We start from the raw sequence: 24194 nt of genomic DNA, 5'->3' as shown, positions 1-24194 counted from the left end.
TAGTCAACAAGTTTAAATGATCTTTTCAATGAACTAAAGAAAACAAACTCTAAAGAATAAAAGGAAAGTATAAAAACAGTATCTCACCGAAAGAGAATAATGACAAAGAGATGGGCATCGTATATTTTTTAAAGGATCTCATAGAAACCCAGGATATAAAAACCAACAGAAATAAAACCTTTACTAGTGGGATTCTGTAACAAATTGGTACAGTCAGAAGAATCAATAAATCCGAAAAATGTTAATTGAGATTTTTCATTGTAAGGAACATAAGAAAAAAAAAAAAAAAAGAAAGGAATACAGCCTTAAAGACCTAGAGAACACATAAAGCATACCAACATTTGCATAATAGAATTTCTAGAAAGAAAGGAAATAAAGGGCAGAAAGATTATTTACAGAAATAATGGTTAGGAAGTTCGTCAACTGGTGAGAAACATTATTCTGTGCCTCCAGGAAGCTCAACAAAATCAAAAGATAAATTGAAAGATGTATCTACAAAATACTAGCAAATTAAATTCAGCAACATGTAAAAAAATATACACTAAACCGAGTTATATTTATGCCAGGAATGCAAAGTTGCTTCAACACATGGAAATAAATTGCTATAATATGAAATATCAACAGAAAAAAAGGCAAATGCTTCATGATCATCTGCACAGGTGAAAAACAGTAATTTGACAAAATCCAACACTCATTCATGACAAAAAATTTTTATAAATTTGGAATAGAATAGAATAGAATGTAATCAAATAGAAGGAATTTAATTTATAATAAAATTTTCAAAATAAGCAAATCCATAGAAACAGAAACTGAATTAGTAGTTGCCAGAGCTTGTGAGAAGGGAGAACAGGGAAAGACTGCAAATAGATATGGGATTTCTTTGTGGTGATAAAAATGTTTCAAGTTTAGAGTAATGTGGTATAACCTCGTGATGATACCAAAGAGCACTAAATTGTACACTTTAGAAGGGTGTATGTTTTATATTGTATAAATTGTATCTGAATAAATCTATTATTTTCTTTTAAAAAAAGAGACTGTAGGGGTGAATGAGTGCAAGCAGTATTCCCAGAGACAGATGATGGTAGCTTTAAGAGTCGTAATAACAGAGGAGGTAAGAAGTCTTTGGATTGTACCTATCTTTGAGAAGAGATTTACTGTTGAAAAGAGAGAAGATGTGAATAAAACCAGTATTTGTGACCTAAGAGTTAGAATAAACAAAATACAATAGGGAAGGCTGTAAATGCCATGATTTTGGAGCGGAAAATTAGTTTTGTTTGAGACATGATAAGTTTAAAAACGCTATTGGACAGCCAAGTGGAGGTGCCAAGTAGACAGTTGTATATAGAAGTCTATATTTTGGAAGAAAGTTCTAGACTGCAAATAAAAATTTGGAAGTCCTTGGCTACATGAAATAAATCATCAAAGAAGTATAAATACAGGACACCAACAACTGAAATTTGTGGCATTCCAATATTATTAGGTTAGGAGTTAGAAGTGAAGGATTTAGGGAAGAAGTAACCAGTAAGATTGGAGTAAAATAAAGTGATTTCGACATCCTGGAGAAGAAGTGAAGAAAATGTTTCCAGGAGAAGTTCCCTTATTGCATACTCTCATAGCATATATCATGTCTGCAATTGTATATTTATTTGATTTTTTGCATAGTATCTGTCTTCATTAGGCTATAATAAGCTTCATTATGATAGCAGAGGCTATATCTACTTTAAATGACTGTGAACTAAGAGTAAGAATTTATTTAGTTAACCAGGATTTATTAAGAACATATACTATGTCAGGGGCTATTCTGTGCTACAGCTTTATCTTTCTGAGCAAACAAAACCCCAGTCTTCATGGAACTTAACTTCTATTGGGAGGATATAGACAAATGCTATTTTACAGAACTTTCTGTGATAAAGGAAATGTTCGGCTCTTCTATCCAGTATAGTAACATAGCCACATATGGATAAAATATGACCAGTGTACTAAGGAGCAAAATTTTAAATGTTATTTAATTTTATTTAATTAAAATTTAATTTAAATGGCCACATGTGTCTCATGTCTACCATAGGAGTAGATACATACAGCAAACAGAAAACAATAATAAATAAATGAACCTACAGAGCTAGGGAGAGATTTGGAGTGGCTGTAGTTTAAGATAGAATGATAACTTTATTCACTCACTCACTCACTTACTCATTGCTATATTCCATTGTGTTGGGAACTATATACCCATCCATAATGAACAACAGGAAAGAATAAACCTGATTAGCCTTATAGATGGCGAAAAAAAAATCTTTCATCCCATCTTAACTGCCTGATCTGTATTTTGAAACTGAGTGGCTTTAAGTCAGAAAACTGGTCCAACCTTTCTACTTCTCAGTAGCTGTCTATTTACACTCTCAAACTCCAAGAAAATAGTAAGACTAGAAGGTCAGAAATGGGTAGGAGACATTAGCCATAGAAAATAATAGCCTGAGAATTAATCCAAAAAAAAAAAATCTATGGATAGGAACAGAGAGGAAATAATCTTTTTTATGGGAAATTGCAACTTTCCAAGATTTTCAATCTTAAATGCCTACAAAAGTCAAGTAATTGGCACACATATGGACCACAGAGAATCAGATATTTCTCTTCCCATTTATTGTGGATACCTCACCTTGGGAAGTGATATATTGAATTTATTCCCTGAATTTATTCTTAACATTAAAAAGATAAGCTTTTTAAAATAATAATGAATGCCTGGTTTTTATTTTCACTATTACTTAAAACAATTGTTGAAGATTGGCTAATGCAATAACCTAAAATAAAAGTAAGAGTAGGATAAAAGAGGTTGGGTTTTTTTCTAAATATGCAGATGATTGTGTACTTAGAAACTTTCCTGGCTCAACTGCATGTGAATCAAATTATAATTAGTTTTCCTGGTTTCCACATCATTGACGTGGAGAACATTTTCCTAGAGAAGTTATTTTCCATTCCTAGAATAATATCGTTACTGCCTAGATCAAACGATAAATGGTCAATATGAGTTCACTTCTTCTTTCATATGATGCCCACAAAAACTTTCAGAAACATTTTTATGATTCTCTTTTCAACTCTACATATACAATAGTATATGTATATGTATACCACTCTCTTGAGAAAATCAGTTTCAAAATGGTGTGTATGTGTGTGTCTATGGTGGAGGAGAAAGAGAAGGAGGATCTGGTACAAAGAATGTACATATCAAATGTCAATCAATCATTTACAAAAAGAGGATTTTGATGTTGCCAAATGTTAGAAGTTTTTGTTTGGAAAGTTTGCTTGCTATTGTGTGTTATATAAACCAGTACAGTTCAACTATTATTGTGTTTGTCAAAATCTTTTCTGACAAGCTTTTAAAAAGAATAGTTTCCACTTACTCTCTTAATGTCCTTACCCTCCATTTACTTTCCAAACCTCTTCATTTCTTTTATGCCTTTATAGTTTTACTGAACCTACTCCTTTCCAGGCTCCACACATCCTCTAACAGTCAAACCAAAGGGCCTATTCCTGCAATATTACTTTAAAACAAACAGATTATTCCCTTGACTTCTATCATTTCCTAATCTCAATCTCTTTTTTTTTTGGTCTTAACAATGGCATCATCTTCCAAACTGAATACACTATCTTCAGTCTACTTTGTCTTGGCTTGCCCTCTATATAAATGTAACATAATATATCTGGTAACATAGCCCTAGCCACAAAATTCTTCAAGTCAAAGTCCTTCAGTGAATCTTCTGCTGCCATGTATATAAGGACAATAGTCGTATTATTGTGGCATGTCGGATCTGTTTTGATACAACTCTGCCTTTCTTTACAACCTCATCTCATCCTCTGTATATGCATGTTAACCTTGTTTATGAGTGAAAGTTAACTATTTGTGGGACTTGACTTTTGCACAAAGGAGTTTCCCTGCCTCGAATATCTACTCTGCTCTTTGTTGGATTAGAGGATGCTCAGGACCATTGAAAATTACAAAAGAGTGAAACCACCATGTCTTTCTCCAAGATGCTTCTGTGGGCATTGAGATATTATCTTTTTGGTTTGGTTGCAGCAGACATTTCTTGTATTACAATTTTTTAAATGTTTTTTTTTCTATTATGTTGTGAGTCTTTCACAGGCAGATGTTTTGCTTTACTCACTTTTTATCCTCAACCATCTATTTTAAGTGAATCTTGGAAAATAAATCATAATTGAGCATTAATTTTGTTCTTTCATAGTTTTGCAAAGGTTTTATAAAGAAGTTTTATTGTTATTCTATGCTGCATTTCCCAGCAAAAAACAATTTTTCATTAATTAAACACTTCTTGAAATTATTTATATGTGCATTTTGGATATCCTTTCAGGCCATTTATTTTTTCTGTGAATCAGTTAAAAAAATCAGAGAAGTACACAGAAGAGTAAGATTAACAATGACCACCCCCATCATATCTTAAGATTTTGTCAAAATTGATTAGGATTAATTTTAAAAGAATGAAATATTAGGAATACATTATGTGTTCCTCAGTACATGTCTGCAGGCATCTTTCACCATCCTGAATCTGATGATTGCTCTAAGGATTATACATTCTTCTATGTATGCCACATGCATTACTTATTTCTCCTAAAGTGCCTGTTATCAACCTTGTTGTATTTTGCCTCTGGAGAAATCTATACAGAACATCCTCTTATTTTTGCATATTACTCTTGGTATTTCTCATGTCAACTATTTAGCTGGTAAACCATTATTTTGAGGTAACTAATGGTGGATATTTCTGCTAGGAGCTGTGTAACTGTTCTGACTTCAATTTTGGTTTGCAGTGAATCAGTGCTGTCTTCAAGTACATTCTTTCCCTTTGCTCAGCTTTGTTACTTCACTGGAAGCCTATTACTTAGACTCTCAACCTGCCTTTGTCAATAGAAAGTTTGGGCTCTGCCTTCACAAATGATGGGCATATTTTCCTCATGACTAGCAACATCTATGCATGACCATTTTTAATGTTGATGAAATATTTTGGAAAAAGATCGATGTTCTACATGAATTAAAATGAGAAATAATTTGTTCAAGCATACAGCATGTAACATGTGATTGACATTGTAAAAGCCCTTGTGACATAATAGTAAGCAGAAATGGTGCAGTCTCCGTTCTTTGTGGAGTCTAACTCCTGAATGGGGAGACAGACCAAACACAAAACAAAAAGCAAGAAGAATATATTAAAGCATTCAAATAATGGCAAAGTTGAAAGTTCCCATAAAAAGAAAGTGTCAGAGAGCAAAAAGGAGAGAATAGGGCTTACATTACATAGGGGATTGTGAACTCCTGCTCTGAAGAGAGATCATTTAAACTGAGACTAAAATGCAGAGAAGCAATTAACCAAAGGGAAAATGAGAGATAATAGCCATTTTGAAGGCTCTGAGTCAGGACAGATCTTGGTGTGTCAACTAAGAGTGATGAGGGCCAGGCACGGTGGCTCATGCCTGTAATCCCAATGCTTGGGGAGGCCGAGGCGGGTGGATCACCTGAGGTCAGGAGTTTGAGACCAGCCTGGCCAACATGGTGAAACCCCATCTCTACTAAAAATACAGAAGCTAGCCAGGCATGGTGGTGAGCGTCTGTAGTCCCAGCAACTTGGGAGGCTGAGGCAGGAGAATCACTTAAACCCTGGAGGCAGAGGTTGCAGCGAGCTGAGATCACATCACTGCACTCCAGCCTGGGGAACAAGAGCGAAACTCCATCTAAAAACCAAAAACAACAGAAAAAGAGTGATCGAGACTGAAGAGTGAACCATGGTAACTAAAATGCACAGAGACTCAGGTTGCCACCAGACTGTAAATTCACTTGCTTACTCTGTAACATACATCTGTTCAATGGATCAGAATATCGTAACAGGCACTAATAGCACAATTCCACCCTGTTCCAAATCCACATGGGAAGACAAACATAAGCAGACGATACTATAAAATGTCTTGACAAATCAGAGACACAAGATTAGAATCACCTGTATTCTCCTGGAAATAGCCTACATTCATATAATCTCCCTAGACTCCCTTCCTCTCCATTCCTTTCTTTTCCCTTTTCCTTTGTTCACTTCCCTTTCCTTGTCTTAGAGAAAGCCAAAATATAACCAAAGATTGAGTTTTGATCATAGAATTCTAGAATATTGTGTTAGATGTATCAAATATCTATACTCATTACACTGAAATATTTCATTAGCCCATGTAGGTTGTTTATAGCTCTGTGCATCCGTCCATATTGAAATCTAAAAAACAAACAAACAAACAAAAACTCATTGCTAAGAATACCTTTCCCAGACTTAGACACTATTGGATGTTCATCGTCAGTGTTTGGCTTGCTGATTTTCCTTTTTCTGAACTTCCATAGTAGGACAGTATCTCCCCAATGCATACATTATTTAACTATGTTTATGAAGGCAGTAATCCATGAAACCATTTCTTTTTCTAAAAATAACTTTTTATACCTGTGTTCTGAGTCTTAGGTGTTTCTCTTACTGCTTAGAGTTTTGAGGCTAACCTTATTTTTCATGTCAGTTTTTAGCTGACACCTCCCTATAGCCACTAGGTACTGATACCCCTTTACCCTTTACTTGCCATTTAGCAAATAGTGAATATTATTCATATCCTTAGCATCAATACATTCACACATTTTTGTCATTTCTTGGACTCTAACTTTACTACTTAAACTAAGGAGAATCATTTTACTTTCTTCTCTTAGGGTAAAAGCTACCTTCATATTTTAATTTCTCTTCTCTGGAACATTTTAGGTCAACAGCTGTAACAAAGTTTTATTCAGTTACTAATTGAATAAATGTAATAGTGTGATTAATTTAGTGTGGATAAAAGGAAAAAAATGTTGAGTCTCTTTTCCACAATTGCTTTCTAGTATATAAAAACTCAGGTCCAGCACCAGCTACATAATTTGTGATGCCCAGTCCAAAATGAAAATACAGGGCCCTTTGTTTAAAAAACAATTAAGATTTTTTAAAGAAAGCACAAATAGACCATTAAATTAAGCATGGGACTCTTCTGAACTCAGGGTCCTATGGGACTTTGTATACAGAGAACGCTGCTCCTGAGCAGGTCTTTGGGGTAGGTGACATCTGAAATAATTTTATAAATTTATTTTCTAATGCTTTTATAATAGAATTTCAAAAATACAGTTTTAGGGGTAAAATAGTATATACAACAAAGCTTAATGAACATATTTATTTGGAGCACTGTAACTATGTCTTTGGCATGGAGTATTCTGGTGAATAGAAGCATGCGTTTAATAAGAAACTACTGTTAGTTTTAAGTTTATCATTGGCTATGGTATAATGCTTTGATTTAGCTTGGGTGATCAGAAACTAGATTGCTTGGGTTATAAATCATTACTCTATCTACTCTACTAGCTGTGGGTCTTTGGCAAGTTTGCTTACCTTTCTTTGAATAGTTGTACATACGCATAGGGATAACAGAGAATCTACCACATAGGTTTGATACGCAGATTATGATATTTCAGGTGCTTTAAAGAGTACCTGGTATGTAGTAGGCATTCAAAGTCTAACCTGTTTTATCAATATCCTTTCTATTTTTCATTCTTACCTTAATGGATACAAAATCCCAGACATAGTTTATTCTCTTTAATGGTTGTAAATTAATGTCCAGTATAATACGAAAAACAATTCATGTTATTGTTTGTGTAGAATTACAAATCTGACAGCTAATGGATAAGACATTTAGCTCATGATGATAAACATTAATGATGTGTTTTTTTCTACTACAGGAGCAGTGAAAAGATTTTTGTTTTTTGATCTTGTCTTTGACCTTTTCCCCATCACCATCTGGCTTATTTAAAATAAAAGATCTAAATTACCTGGTTAATAGAGCACTCCAGTTAATTGTATTACAGTTATTATGTTACATAATTTTAGAATCCGATTTAGTTCAGTCTTAGCATTTCAGGTATTCTTAAGTACAATTAAAAGCAAGCTTGTTTGAAAGTAATCTGTTATTTTCTTTTATTCTTATGTCACTGAATGACTGAGCTTTTTATATTAATTGGAATTATGTTTATTTATAATTACCAAGCTGTTTTGTGCTGTATGGAGGAGATATACTGATTTACAATCTGTAAATTGAATCTTTACCATCATGAGATACTGAAATATTTAGTTGAAACATCAAATTTAGGATTATATCAAACGATACCATACTTTATTTTTAGTACTGGTAACACATTTATTATAAACTATTTATTTCACTGAAGATATTTCCTAAGAAACTATTCATTTTGAGCAATATAAATGAGGATGCGCTAATCAGATATGGTTTCCAAGTAAGAATGTCACAATACTTCTATGCATTTTGCAGTTAGGATGGTGAAAACCAATGAAATAACTGAGCACTATTGTCATTACGGTTGTGAAAGTTGACAAGAAAGTAAAACCCAGTACTCCCAAATTTATGACACAGCTTTCAAAACATACCGTGTACTCAAACCCTTCTCTCTCCTGTGGCTCTTATTATATAATATCTATATTCAATCTCTTTTCTCATATCAGACAGTATTACTGAAGTCTTCACTAACATCTACGTGACCAGTTTTGGCCCTGTCTCAGATACAGATATGGTGAGTTTTTCATTAAATAGTATTTTTACTTCACATAATGGGGAGTGGGGGCTAATTTCGAATAGACTAGCATTTTTAGTGTTATAGAATTATGTATATGTCTCATGTCTATTTAGTCTACTCAAATACATGGATAGTTAAAAACGTTTGGATCTGTGGTTTTCATTTCAAACTTCAGTGTTTGGATTAGCCCTATGTATTTTACATCATTTTCAAAACATGTCTACCTAGCTACAGTGTGATAAACAATTATTTAAATAAAATTAATTGTATTAAGAAGAAAAATTTTCTAGAAGGATTAAGGCAGAATTGTGGACTTCCATAAGGAAAGTGAATATAGTTTCACAGATAAAGACTTCTTGCAGAATTAGGTCATGGTCAGTGTTAACACATTCAAAAACAACAACAGCAAAAAACCCTCTGAGTGGAATTGAGCGAAGTGATTGCCTTGTTTTGCTATCTATGTACATACAATACATATGATCTGCACACATAGTAGGTATATATAAATCAACCTAAAAAAATTATAATGTTGGTACTCTTGGATTCTATAGAACTGGTGTTATTTATTTTTCCTTTAAAATGAGACAGGCCTGGTGTGGTGGCTCACAATTGTAATTGTAGCACTTTGGGAGACTGAGGTGGGAGGGCTGCTTAATCCCAGGAGTTTGAAATTAGCTTGAACAACATAGTGAAACCCCATGTTTACCAAAAAATAGAAAAATTAGCAGGGTGTGATGGCACATGCCCGTGGTCAGAAGGCTGATGTGGGAGGATCACTTGAGCCCAGGAGGTCGAAGTTCCAGTGAGCTGTGATCGTGCCACTGCACTCCAGCCTGCATGACAGAGTGAGACCCTGTCTCCAGTCAATCAATCAATTAAAATAAAATAAAATGAGATAGATAAGTGAGGAAAATTGGTTTGATGTGTTAGGTACTGGTGGACTAGAATCACCAAAGATGAGTTATTGATGAAGCATTAAAAATTTAATAATCAGTCCTTCACTTTTACTAACTATAGTGCTCTGTAATAGACATTTTTTATGAAATAGTTTTTCATTCATTAATAACTTGTCAGATTCCACCACGTCAACTGACATTTGCCTTACTTTGCATCCCCTTGATGTGCATGTCTCTTGTCCCCTGCTACCTCCCTGCCAAATCTGTGGCTCATTCACCCCTCAGGCATCCTTCTCTCCAGGACTTCATGGCTCTTTAGAGATTCATCTTCCTTATCGCCCAGGCACTGAGAATTAGAGAAGCCCTTGTCCCTTTTTGCCCAGTTATCCCCCACTATGTCATTTCTCCTCAAATTCTTCCCTTTCTCTGCTAACTCGGGGGAAAGTTGACGAGGTTGGACATTTTTTACCTGGATAAACAAACAAAACAAAAAGCATTCCATCTTTGTAGGCTTTCATAAACATCATCAGCTAATTTAATAGGAGCTCCCTACGTTTCCATCAGAGAACCTAAATTACACTTTTATGGTACAAAATATGCTGTTTATTCCATCAGAGCCACACCTCTGACCTCAGAGATTTCTTATCTTGACCTGGGTGGCTGAAAATGTAAGGCCCCATGTGGTTGAGGGGTGATCCCCACCTCTGGAGAGCTGGTTGATACTAAATGTTGGCAGTCCGTTAAAATTCGTTGAAACAGGAATGTCAAGATTTAAGTGCTTTTATTTTTCTCCTTCAACTCTGGTCTTAGGCACAATTCTGGTACAAGAGGAAAAAATCCTGTTCTTCAGCATAACCCTACTTTTTCCCTTGCATCATTGTATATTTTGACCTGAAATATTAATCTGCCTCTTTCTATGGGTCAATTTAAGTGGACATATCCTTATAATGATGACAGAGACAATTTTTTTTTTTTATCAAGAGTGTGCATTCCAAATGTTACTGTTTGGCTATAGATATAATTTTGTCCTGGTAAATACTCTTTGTCTTAGTGCAGCTTGTCTTAAATGTTCCCAAATGTTAGAGACACAGTGCAGATAAACACCTAACTTCTATCTAAAATCAAGTAGAGTCAGAATTTTGTTAACTACTACATTGAGAAATTAGCATATTATATAAATTATGACTCTTACATACGGTTACTTTGTGTCTTATTATCAGCCAAAACAGAAAGGCAAATGATATAAGACTCCCAAATATCAGTACATTTTCAATATTGTAGTTTTTTCATGTTGTAAATTTCAGTAGTAGCAGTTACTGCATTGAAATTTTAGCTTTAATTTTGCAAAGTTAATTATTTTACCTAAAACATCTCTCTCTCTCTCTCAATCTCTCTCTCTCTGTATATATATATATATATATGCATATATACATACATAAATGCAAACATATATTTCTAGCAAGACATGTTTGGTATTTGGGGATTTTACACAAATTCTCATCGTACTTGTTTGCCAAAATGTACAAAGTCATTTGTTTTCCAGTGATGATAATAGATTAGATTAATTCTCTACCTCTCCTTGTTGTGACCATTCTTTGGGATCGCTAACATATTTAAAAAGCTGGTAGTTGATGTTAGGTATATAGTCATTAGCAATAGAACACATTTAGCTACTTTATATCTGAATTGAACTAAAAGCAGTTGTGTTTTATCTGTAAATTGAACCCAAGAACTTTAAAATTTTTTAGCAGACTCAAGATATGCTTTCTTATTTGGGGGGATTCTACCACAAGTCATAGTAAACATTAAAATATACTCACAGTACCAATATAGGTTGCATTGAGTGGAATTTCAGTTGATAACATTTAAATAAAAAACCACTTACTTTGATTTTTTAGTTTTCTTTTTATATTTCAGAATACATGCGTGTGTGTGTGAGTGTGCGTAGGCACACCGAAATATAGATATATTCTCAAAAATGAAATGCATATTCAGCATCTTAGTAGGTTTTTGAAAATCTTGAAGGCCCTAGACATTTTCCCTAATAATACATTTCCCTTAATGCATCTAGCCTGAAAAATTTCTATGAGATTGCTCTGCTCTTGTCAGATTTCCTACTTTATTTCTGTCTTTATTTACCTCATTTAGTCAGGCTTGCCAACAGTTGTTTTAGAGGAAGTCTAGTTAATCACAAAACTACCAAATGGGAGCATACTATATAAACACAGTCCAGTCACAGGAAATCACAGGGAAAATCTGATATAAAGAATTATTAACTAATAAAAGACAGCTAAATTCTTTTTAAAACATGGATAAAAGAAGATTCCAAGCGATACAGAATTAAGAAATGCAGATAGAATATCTACTTGTAGGGCTGCAGTGTCACCACTTCCAAAATCAGAAAGAAACTGAAGACTGGAAAGAGCACCATTTCCCCTTAAGACCTGTGAATTCTGACCTCACTGGAGGGGTGCTGCTGCTACAGGAACATGCAACTGCTGGTGGTGAAGAAACATGTGAGGGTATATGCTAAAGCTGGTCCACAGAAATATGCTTCATGGGCTGAAAACTCATAGCATGTCAGTCCTTTGAAGCTGTGCCAAAAAATGACAATGCAGCTGACCCAGAGAGACCAAGAAAGCAAAGCTCCCTTCTCTTGTGACTGCGTTGGAGTGTCCCTCCAGCACCCTCTATTGACAAAACCTGACATTGTATGAGCTGGCAGAGGAGCAGTATTTATAGGATCCATCAGGTATCACAAAGGAAATGAAAGAAGGGTGGATTTGGAGTTGAGAGGCAGTACACAGATAGCTGAAATACTCATAATGTGTAATACAGGGAAGATGTAAACTGAGGACCAGGAGATAGTTTGATCACTCAACAGGTACTCTTGATATTTGTCCAAATCTAGAGAAGAAAGATGCAGCTAGGAAAAATTAAAGTTGAATAACTTATAGACACAAGTAACACAGACACATACAAACACATGCATTTACTCACATTGTAAGTCTATTAGGGAAGATGGTGCTCAATTAAAAAAATATATATACATTTTATGGAGATAAAGGATTTGGTCTTCATGATGATCAAAATGAAAGATTTCCATGTTGATATTATTTTTACTGGAAATCAAGATAAGTAAGGAGGCAAAGTTGGAATTTATGTTTAGTATGGATGGAGCAATAGCTTGAGCAATGAGACGTGGCTGTGACACTCTAAATAAAAAGAATGTTATCATGATGGGAAGGGAAAACATAGCCATATTATTACCTACAAGTCAAAATGGATGTGGAGATATCGAATGAATATCTTACAGAAGCAATTTGTTAATAAGAGAAAAAGTAAAGAACGAATTTAGTTTTAGTAGCTTAGCTGATACACTTTTATTTCTAATCAGTGTGCACAGTCAGTAGCAAAACCTAAATTCCTAATTTCTCTTATTCAGGTCAGTGATGTAGATTTGTTATGACATTGGCCTGAGAGAAAAAAAGCAGCATAGCAAAAAGAATTATGAACCAAAAGAATATGTAAACACACACACACATGCGCGCGCACACACATACACACACACACACACACACACGCTGCTATCTTGGAATCATTAACTGGTGTAATTGTCCCAAAAATGTTGTAGATCTAAATTATAATTAAAGATTCTACTTACAGTTTCTACAATTAAGTTAAAAATATTTTATTTCAACATAAGGAGGTAATTAATTTTTGAAATGTATTAGTAGCTGACAATTGACCAAGTTTGTAGTAGGCATGTATATTTTAGCAATTTCTAACTTACTCTACTTTTTTTCCCTTTTTCTTTGGTTTCTATATAGGATGTCTTTCTTATATTACTAAACATTTTCACTGTATGTGCATATTCTTAAGGTATAAGTATTATAACTACCAATTATTTAACCTAAACCTAGACTGAGAACCTCAGCCCAAATGGTTGTCTACTGTGAAGTGTTAGGGTTAGAGCTTGGGCAATGAAAACTTTGAAGTAATCTTGAGATATCTGATAGAGAGTTTACCATTAGGCTAAGAAGCAGGCAGTCTGGTAAGTATGACCTTGGTTTATTGATTATGTTGATTTCTCCAGTTAATACTTTTCTTCCTCTATAAAAACACAGAGTGCATTATCTCTTAGAATCTCCAGAAGCTACTGGGATATTATTTAGTTCAGTAGTCAACATCAAGGAAGTTTAGAGAGTTGTGAGATTTAATATCTGGTCAAAATTGACACTGAACTTAATTTGTTATCTTTTATCAGAAGTTGCCATTTGTAAATGTAGTTCATTAAGAAAACCTGTGACAAACATGGCAAACCCTTTGTATCAAAAGTAAATTAACAATGTTTACTCCCTTTAAAGCCAGCATGTAGAAGCTGGCTGCTGTAAGGTTATTGACATTTTGGAAAGTTAGAAAATAGACACTGGGAACATTCATTCATTCATCAAATATTTTTCAGCACCCTCCTAGAATTTATAATAATATTCCACAAAATGTGATTTATAGATACTTGGATTGTAACCATCTGAATTATTTTTTAAAATAGTTGTTTCCTGGGGTATTCCTACGATCTATGGACTCATACTTACTATTTGTAGAACATGAAAGTCTATATTTTAACATGATAAGTATTTGACTTTATGCTAAGGGAAGCACAAATCTATTATAAGATTGGTGAACAGGTGGAGGAAGGTAGAGGGTGTGTGTCAGAGTAAGAGTTCTGTAGTCCAATAATTTATATTAAAGGATAGGGAAAAGGAAGACTAGTTAGAAAGCTGATTTATTACAGGCATGAGATGAATGTGGATTGGCCCAGGGCAGTGGAACTGAAGATGGAGAGCACTGAAAAGATTTAAAAGTTCTCTGTGGGTTAGAATTGGTGATCTGTTAGATGTAGGGATGGAAGAAGTATAGAATGACATTTTGGGGAATTGGGTGAAAAGTGGTACTATTCACTGGGATATGGAACACAGTAGGAAAAGTTTTGTTTGTTTTTGTTTTGTTGCTGGGGGATGAACATTTATGTTTTGCACGTGCTGAGTTTGAGACTTTAATTGGAGATGTCTAGGTAGCAGGCATAGATCTGGAGCCCAATAGAGAAGCTTGGAGTACAGATGGCTTGGGGCCCATCTAATGGTGGTTGAAACCATAGGCATACATAAAATTTTACAAGGAAAGAGATTAGAGTGAAATGGACATCTTACTTTCACAGAAACTCTAGAACACCAATATTTAACGGACAGGAAGAGGACAAAAAAATGGAAGAAGAGACTGAGAAGGAGCAAATGTGGGTATCTGTCAAAATGAAGGGCGGTTCCATTTTCGGAGCTAGGCTATGCTTTGATCCAAAAAAAAAAAAAAAAAAAGCAGAGACCACTGTCTTATCAGATGCAGTGCTGTGCTTTCATCAGGTATCTGTGCTACAGCCCTCTGCCAAAATGGGATTCTGTAGAGTTAAGGTGAGATGGCTTATTTGGTAACTGGGTAACTGTATGAACCCATGTATTTTGCGCATAGTAAAACATCACCTGGGGGTGGGGAAACAGTTCCAGAAGGGTGCAGGTAAAAGTAATTTGACTCCATTCATTACCTTTATTGGGGAAGGGGGGTTGTAGGAACTTAGTACATCCAGTCATAGCTTTCTTCGTTTTCTAAGGTCACAAAGTAGTATTCCCTACCACCCTCCCCATTCTTTTGTAAAAACTAAATAAGATTTATTCCTATCAAACTATCAATATCACTTTTAACATAATTAGAAAATAAATTCAAATATTCCAAAATTCACAGGGAGCCAAAGTAAGAGCCTGAATAGCCAAAGCAAACCTAAGCAAAAGAACAAAGCTGGAGGCATCACACTACCCTGATTCAAACTACCCTACAAGACTGCAGTCACCAAAGCAACATGGTACTGGTACAAAAACATGTAGATCAATGGAACAGGCTAGAGAACCCAGAAATAAAGCCACACACTTAACAGCTAGCTAATCTTTGACAAAGTCGACAAAAACAAGCAATGGGGAAAGGACTCCTTATTCAATAAATGGTGCTGGGATAACTGGCTAGCCATATGCAGAAGATTGAAACTGGACCCTTCTTTTCACAATATACAAAAATCAACTCAAGATGGATTAAAGACTTAAATGTAAGACCCAAAACTATAAGAATCCTAGAAGAAAACCTAGGAAATGCCATTCTGAACCCAGGCCTTGACAACAATTTCATGTTGAAGTCCCTAAAAGCAATTATAACAAAAACAAAAATTGACAACAGGGACCTAACTAAACCAAAAAGCTTCTTCATGGGAAAGGGAACTATTAACAGAACAAACAGACAACCTACAGAATAGGAGAAATTATTTTTGAACTATGCATCCAACAAAGGTCTAATAGCCAGAATCTATAAAATCTTAATAAGTGAAAAACAAACAATCCCATTAAAAAATGGAAAAAGGGCATGAAAGGACATTTCTTAAAATGACAGGCATGGAGGCAGCAAGCATATGAAAAATGTTCAACATCGTTAATCATTAGAGAAATGCAAATCAAAACCACAGCAAGGTACCATCTCACCTCAGTCAGATGGCAATCATAAAAAGTAAAAAAATAACATGTTGGTAAAGTTTCAGAGAAAAAGGAGTGCTTATACACTGCTGGTGGGAATGTAAATTAGTTTAGCCACTGTGGAAAGCAGTTTGGAGATTTCAGGAAGAACTTAAAACAGGACTACTATATGACCCAGCAAGCTTATTACTATATACTATATACTTATTACTATTCTACTTTTTAGTAGAATATAAATTGTTCTACCAAAAAGACATATGAACTATGTATGTTCATTGCAGCACTATTCACAATAGCAAAGACATGGAATCAACCTAGATGCCCATCGGTGGTGGACTGCATAAAGCAAATGCGCTCTATATACACCATGGAAAACTACACAGTCATAAAAAATAATGAAATTATGTCCTTTGCAGTAACATGGATGCAGCTGGAGGCCATTTTCCTAGGCAAATTAATACAGGAACAGAAAACCAAATATGACATGTGTTCACTTGTAAGTGGGAGCTAAACATCAAGTACACATAGACACAAAGATAGGAACAATAGACACTGAAGCTTATTTGATGGAGAGGGAGGGGGAGGGTTGAAAAACTACCTACGGATACTGTGTTCACTACCTGGGTGACAAAATAGTTTGCATATCATACCCTAGCAACATGCAATCTAGTCGTGTAAGAAACCTGCACAAGTACCCTCTGAACCAAAAATAAATGTTGACAAAAGAAAAATAAAACTAAATAATAAACAACTGTGATTTCTGGAAATGAAGTGATTTTTAAAATAAAAATTTCAGAGGTTGCATGTTTTTGTCCTAGGTTTCAAGTTTTCAGACTGTCTTTGGGAAAGCCACAAAGAACTTGTATGCCTAGATTAAGAATAATAAATATTATCCACTGTTGCTACTACCATATATTTTCTAGGGGATATCAATACATGTAGATAGTTGACAGGCATCAAAAGTCTCAGATCCCATGATGAGGATTTTAACAATGGTTTCTCACAGTACCAGGAAATTGTGACTTTAAGAATACCAGTACAAGAGAGCATTACAAAAGTAGGGAGGGAACATTGTGTCATCTATTATGGTAAAACCAAGAAAAGGTTTTTAAATATGTCATTAGATTAAAAACAGAAGTATTTGCTGATTGTGGTAAAAGCAACCAGATTGCGGTGGGTGGAGGCAAGTGGGAGGTGAGGAAATAGAGAAAGAGTGGAGGTAACATTTTTAAGCAGCGTGGTTGAAGAGAGGAGGCGAGACAGAGGGCAGTAGCTATACGGCATTATAACTATCAGTGAGGCTTTTATTTTTAAAGATGGCATTGAACTTCTCACTGTTCCCTGAACATGTCATTATATTTAACAACTCTCTGGCCTTGCACATGTTTTTTCCTGTTCTTGTTATGCTTACCTCCTCCTTTGCCAACTGGAGATATTTTATTTAGTCAAAGCCAAGTTCAAATTTCGTTTTTTTTTTTTTTTCTGATTTCTTTCTTGGAGGACTTACTCCAAGTCGTCAGTCCTCTTTATCCCTGTGCTTCACCACATGGCGTTCATACTTTTTTTTTTTTTAATGACGTTGTACACAGGCTTATGAAAATCTTCCTAACTTTTTTATTTTTATTTTTATGGCAGTCTGAGCTACTAGAAGGCATAACTTGTGTCTGTACATTTCAACAAGATTTCCTAAGTATACACTCAGTGCTTCTCACCATGTTAGGAACTGCAATAAGTAAGTGTAGCCCTCAAATTGCTCGCTGGAGGACAGCTAAGGAAAATAGTTCATTTAAAAACAGTAGATAATGCTTTCATTGAAGTATTTATGGATTAGTGTGGTATCAGAGGGGATGTGGGTGGTAGATATGGAGTTTGGTACGGTTTTTAGGGAAAAAAGATATCTAAGAAGAATAAATAAGGATTGGCTAGCTACACAATGGAAAAACAGTGTTTTAGCACAAATTGGAAAAGCTTGTTGAGTTTAGTAAAATGTGAAAGTTCAGTATAACTGGAGCCTAGAATGCTCTTAGGAATTTTGGGAGAGATTAGGTTAGAAAAGTATTCTGAGCCAGACCATAAAGGCCATAAAGACTAAGAAGACCACAGTGACCCCCTCAAAAGTTATAGTGATATGCCCAGATGATACTTTAAAACACAATGCTTTCTGTTACCAGACAACTTATAATTGCATGGCTTTTTGGTATGTGTTGACTTTCTTTAAAATATAATTATTATACGGTATACATTCTGTAAAAGGTAACTTAATATTTAAAAATAACAATTATAGTTAAAATATATTTTATAAAATATAACTATTTGTATAACTATAAAGTACATTGGTGATCAGTTTAATATAGTTACCTAGATGCACACATGCAAACACACAAACGAAAGTCACTTGACACCTGTGAATTTAGGATTAGGGTATTGTTTGCAGATTGCTGCCATAAGACATCTGAGAGCTTTTCTGCCATCTGCCTCTGCTAATGATGCCTTTCTTCTTATGTCTCATCAGAAACCTTATGGCTCAGTATCCTTCATACTACATTAAATTTACAATGACTCTCCTTATTCATTTATTCATGGGCAAAAGTATTGTTTATTTGCTATGTTCCAAGTAGTTTTTTAGATGCTGGTGACACAGCATTGAAGAAGGTGGTCACGATCCTTGTTCTCAGTGTGGAATAAAAGCTATCCAGATATAGGGAGGGGATAGAGAAGACTGATCAGCAGAGGTTAGGGAGTTTGCATAGCAAAATGCAGCGTGATAAATCAGAGGCCTGACACGTACTTATGTCATTATTGTGGCAGCATAGAGGGGTGCGTGTGTTGGGGCATGGGTGTGTGGATATGGTGGGGGATTATTGTAGGGGGGCTAGAGAGGTAGAGAAGAAGAGATCGTACAGGGCCTTGGAGGCTGTGAGAGTGTTTTTACTTCACCTCCAGGGCTTTAGAGATTCAGGTGACTGAAATCAGCAAGATTTTATTATTTCAAACTCCCTTCCTCACATTACGGCAATGCTTCAGTGCATACCATAGCTTAAAGAGTCCAGTCCAGACTAATTTCAGTGTCAGTCTCTTAGGCCATCTAGATGTTCTGTCTTTTTCCATGCCTTCTTCACAGGTGAGGGATGTACTGTGGAGACAGGCCAAGATCTACTCTTCCTCTTCTTTTTCTGTGTTTTTCAAAGTTGATGCAATGGTAAGGGAGAGTAGTAAAAGGGGAACATAGCTTTTTACTGAACTGGTTCTATTGGTAGTTATCTGTTAGCAATATATGCCGTTTGTATGGTTGGTGGATGAATACTGGATCTCCCATGGGGCATACTTGTGATGTCTTCTCAGTGACCTCCTTATTGCAGTCACCAGAAACACAGGTGGCTTATTCTCCAGTGGCATTCTTTGTGGTATCCTGTGTGGCCTCTGCCTCTGGAACTTTATGACCTTTAATTGCTGGGTGTCTCTACCTTGTCTGGGCACCCTTTTGTTGAGTATGGGGAGAGGGAGAAGGATCTTTTGAAGATGATTTATGCCAGACTATCTTCCTTGATGTCCAAACCATTTTCTGAGAACTTTGCAAATATTATCTCACTTCATCCTCACAAGAGTCCTAGGAAGTAAGTGCTATTTTTCTTACCATTTTACCGATAAGTCAACTGATTTAAAGAAAGGTTAGCCAACCTGCTCAAAGCCAGGTACCCTGATCTACCCGACTTGAGAACTTGTGCTTTTAACATCTATTTCTTATTACTCTATATGTATCATTATGATTATTTGATTTTGTGTTTGAGTTTGTTTTAATTGTGAGAAGACTTTTTATTATGCACATTTGAGATGTACATTATATTTTAGTGCACTTATAATAGTAAGTGGCTACTACAGTCAAGTAAAATTAACATATCCATCATCTTGCATAGTTGCCTTTTTTTCCAGTAAGAGCACTTACATTTCCAGTATACAATAATTATAGTCCTTACGTTTTACCTTAGATTTGTAGACATTCATCCTATGTATCTAAGCTTTATACCCCTTGATTGACACCTCCCCATTATTTTCCCTCTTCACATCCCACCGCAGTAACTACCATCATTTTATTCTATGTATTCAACCAACCAACCTACCTTTCTCCCTTCCCTTTTTCCACATGTAAGTGAGATCATGCAGTATTTTCCTTCTGCATCTGACTTATCTTACTTAGTAAAATGCCCTCCCTGTTTATCTATATTGTTGCAAATGACGGGATCTCCTTTTCTAGGGCTGAATAGAATTTCACTGTACATATACATTATATTTAAATAATTTATTCATTCATTGATGGACACTTAGATTGTTTTTGTATATTGGGTATTGTGAATAATGCTACAATGAGCATGTGAATGCCAATATCTTTAAAGGTCATGATTTCATTTCTCTTGGGTATATACCTAACAGAAAGATTCCTGGGCCATATAGTAATTCTGCTTGTAACATTTTGAGGAATATCAATATTGTTTTCCCTAATGGATACACAAATTTACATCCCCACCAACAGTGTACACGGATTCCCTTTTATCCATACCCTGGCCAACACTCGTTATCTCTTGTCTTTTTGATAATAACCATCCTAACAGGTGTGAGGTGATATTGATTTTAATTTGTAATTCTTTGATGATTAGTGATGTTGAGCACCTCTTTATATTCTTATTGACCACTTTTGTGTTTTTATTGGAGAACTGTTGATTCAGATTCTTTACGTACTGAGTTGCGTGAATTCCTTATGTATTTTGGATATTAATCTCTTATCAAATATATAATCTGCAAGTATTTTCTCCCAATCCATAAGGCTACCTTTATGTTGTGTTGATTGTCTCCTTTGCTGTACAGAAGCTTTCTAGTTTGATGTATGCCGACTTGTTTATTTTTACATTTGTTGCCTGAGCTTTTGAGTGATGTTCAAAACACTCATTGCCAAGATCAGTGTCAAAGAGCCTATCTTTTCTTCTAGGATTTTTATAGTTTCAGGTCTTACCTTTAGGTCTTTAGTCTGCCTTTAGTTGATTTTTGTGTATGGGATAAGATAGATGTCCAGTTCAATTCTAGTGCATATGGCTATTCAGTTTTTCCAACATCAGGTTTTGAAGAAAATACCCTTTTCAGAGATTCCAAAACTCCAGTCTCAGTCCTACAACTTAGTTCTTCCTGTAAATTTTCATAAGCCATGAGTAATGTCCATTTATTGATCTATGAAAGAAGGAAATTTTATTCTGACATTCTTCCTTCAAGGGTTGTTTTATTTATGGTATAATGAAAAGACCATGGTATTTAGAAACACAGAATTTGAGACCAAATTTCGCCTCTCTGTCTTTTTTTTAAGTAAATATTGCTTTTGAAGTATTTTCCACTTGTGAAATTGCTATAATTTTGCATATGCAATAGGATGTTATGAATTTTAAATGACACATATTATATCAAAGTAAATCACTGTCTACTATAACTATTAATCATATTGAAAACTTTTATTATATATATTTTAATTATCTTCTGTTAAAATATGAATCTTTAGTAACATTTTCTAATTTGTTAGTGAAATTTGCCTGGCCCCTAGTTCCAAAAAGAATGCCCAAACATCTTACCTCCACAACGTTTTGAATGTGCAGTAGCTATGTTGTTCTGCAACTGTAGTTTGGTGAACATCTTTGCATAATAAGACTTGTACTAATTGGGTTTATTGGCCCTTTGCTGCTCTGTTCTTAAGATTCTCGGTTTTTTTTTGCAATTTTTGCAATGCAAATACTGTGCTAAATTTGTTATCTAGCCCCTTTTGAGTACCAACTGAAAGTATTCGAGCTCATTATTCTTGTGTATTCCAAGGGTGATAGTTTTTACGTTGTTGCATACCTGCTTCATAGACTACCTGTTCTTTATTATAGAAGAAACACGCTGATTGGAATTTACTCAAGGGAGACTAGTCTTTATTAGCCACAAGAGTATAATGTAATAAGTAAATAAATGTAGAAAATCATAGTAAATGAGAAATCACTCCAGGAGCAGTCCTACAATTTAGTTATGTTTTAGTGAGTGGATAAGATTCTTCAGGAATTGGCTACAAGTATTGATTTATAATTAATGTAGTCAGGCGGTAAAGAATATGATGCCTTCATTAAGTTAATGTGTCCTTAAAATCAAGTTTATATGATAAACTGTGCAATAGTTTATAGAGAGTGATTTCTTTGTTTCCAGGACAAATTATGAATCTAACACTTAAGGAGTTTACTGTAAATGGAGATTTTTAGTAGTGGCAAAAACATTTGACTGAAAACTGCATCTTTGTCTGGGTTCTGTCACTAACAAACTTGAAAACAGGGAATTCATTGAATTTATCTATATTCCTGTCTGTGAAAGGAGGAAATTGGGTTAAATTTCCTGTAAGGAATTTTTGAAATCTTGGAGTGTACAGATTTTTCAACTCTTTAGTGTAACCCAACAGTCAGTCTCACTTCTGTGTATCCATGTATCCATAGGATACATGCAAGCTGATCTATCCTTGCGGTTTTTTGTTTGTTTCTTATTAAATTTGCACTTTAGTTGTATATGTATGTGTATTCTCCAATGCATTGTGTAATTCATCCTTTTATTATTAATTTCTTTTAGAATCTCAGTTGATGGATCTAAGCCTTTAAGTTTGTATGAGGGAGTTAGACTGTTTTTATTTTTTATTTTTGTGTTTTCTTATAAAACACAAACCAACTAATAACTCTGTTAGTACATACTCATGAAAATCTGAAGTTAATTTTAAATACACTTTTCAAGAATATTCTTTTAAATACTTAGAGTGTGCATTTTACAAGCATTTAAGGGAATCACATGAAAGTAATTTATTTGGAAATCTTGTACTTAGTGGCTATGCAAAGAATATTATTTTATTGAAATGTCTTCTTTCCCTGTCTTTTTAATTTAGAAAACAAAACATACAAAAACTGGTTAATCAGCTATATTTGCTTATGTATCTATATATCTATACCTATATTTTACACTAATATATAAAAATATAAAATATGGACCAAAGTGAACATTTAAAAATAATATTTATTTTAAGGACTAATTATTATATTTATCAAAGAAGTACATTTATTTTTGCTCCTACTTAAAATTTTTATGATATTTCTAGTAATTTATGTTTAAGTGCAGTTTATTATTTTTAATTTTTTCTCAAATACATTATGTTGTAGCAATTAAAAGATATGATTCTAAATTTATATCACATTAATACTTGCCTTTACAATTATTATAGATTCAAATTTAAGAAGTGTGTCATTGGCTATTGGTGACTGAATTATGATGCTCATATTTAAAAATCCACCCATCAACTTTGGATATTTGTCTCTGTGTTCTGGATTTCTTGTTTTTAAAATGACTTGTTACTTGCAATGATCTGATACTATCATTGACCAGTATTTTAAATTACAACATGTGCTTCAGATGAAACTTATTTTTATAAGCAGTGGGCATAAACCCATATTTTAAATAGCCTCCCTGATAATTATAAATTTTTTCTGGATTTTTTTAGAGTTTATTTGTTTACCATTTTTTTTACCTGGCTCATGTAGAGCTCATATTGGGCAGGGTGGCGTTTGTTTTTCTTGTTTCCCACTTTCGTTTGTACAATTATTATTTTCTTCCACGGTGTTTTATCAGTAATCTTCTGAAGCCAATTGCCTATTTTCATTAGAGCTAGTTTAATCAAAACGAAGTATTGTAAATTCACCTAACTAAGCACAATCACGGTACACTGATAACAAATGCATTCACTCCCCCATTTCCTGTTGTTGCCTCTTCTCTTCCCATAGAATGCCTTATAAACATCACATTAATTTACTTATTTACATTCTTACTCTTAATAATGTCTATATCGTTCCATATCTAAAACTTCATTTACTTTTTATATTTAAAGTGATATATGAAAATTGAGATTCTAATATTTTCTTCCTGCACCCAAATGGATATACACACTTTACTTTGTAAGCTGCTGTCCTAAGCTGATTACCCTGCTTCCACTTAAAGGCTCACTCTTTATTTAGGTATAATACAGTTGATAATAGTTACATTTACTAAGTTATAACCAACCTGCCT

The 24194-nt window shown here is 34.4% G+C and overlaps 1 protein-coding gene across 6 annotated transcripts in view; it reads left to right on the top strand.

Annotated features, from left to right (window-relative positions):
- GABRA2 (gamma-aminobutyric acid type A receptor subunit alpha2) overlaps positions 1-24194 on the top strand; it is a 148609-nt gene that overhangs the window by 49201 nt on the left and 75214 nt on the right. For 4 of the 6 annotated variants that reach the window (XM_055245716.2, XM_055245718.2, XM_055245714.2 and 1 more), the window contains one exon: positions 8556-8623. The exons of the other annotated variants lie outside the window; for them this stretch is intronic. In XM_055245716.2, the coding sequence (XP_055101691.1) occupies positions 8556-8623 (68 nt within the window). The remainder of the gene's footprint in view (positions 1-8555; positions 8624-24194) is intronic. 6 annotated transcript variants of the gene reach the window in all.

This window comes from Symphalangus syndactylus, chromosome 16 (assembly GCF_028878055.3).
Source record: "Symphalangus syndactylus isolate Jambi chromosome 16, NHGRI_mSymSyn1-v2.1_pri, whole genome shotgun sequence".
Taxonomy (NCBI): domain Eukaryota; kingdom Metazoa; phylum Chordata; class Mammalia; order Primates; family Hylobatidae; genus Symphalangus; species Symphalangus syndactylus.
Note: the sequence above shows the minus strand (reverse complement) of the source record. Positions and strands in the feature narration are given on the sequence as shown.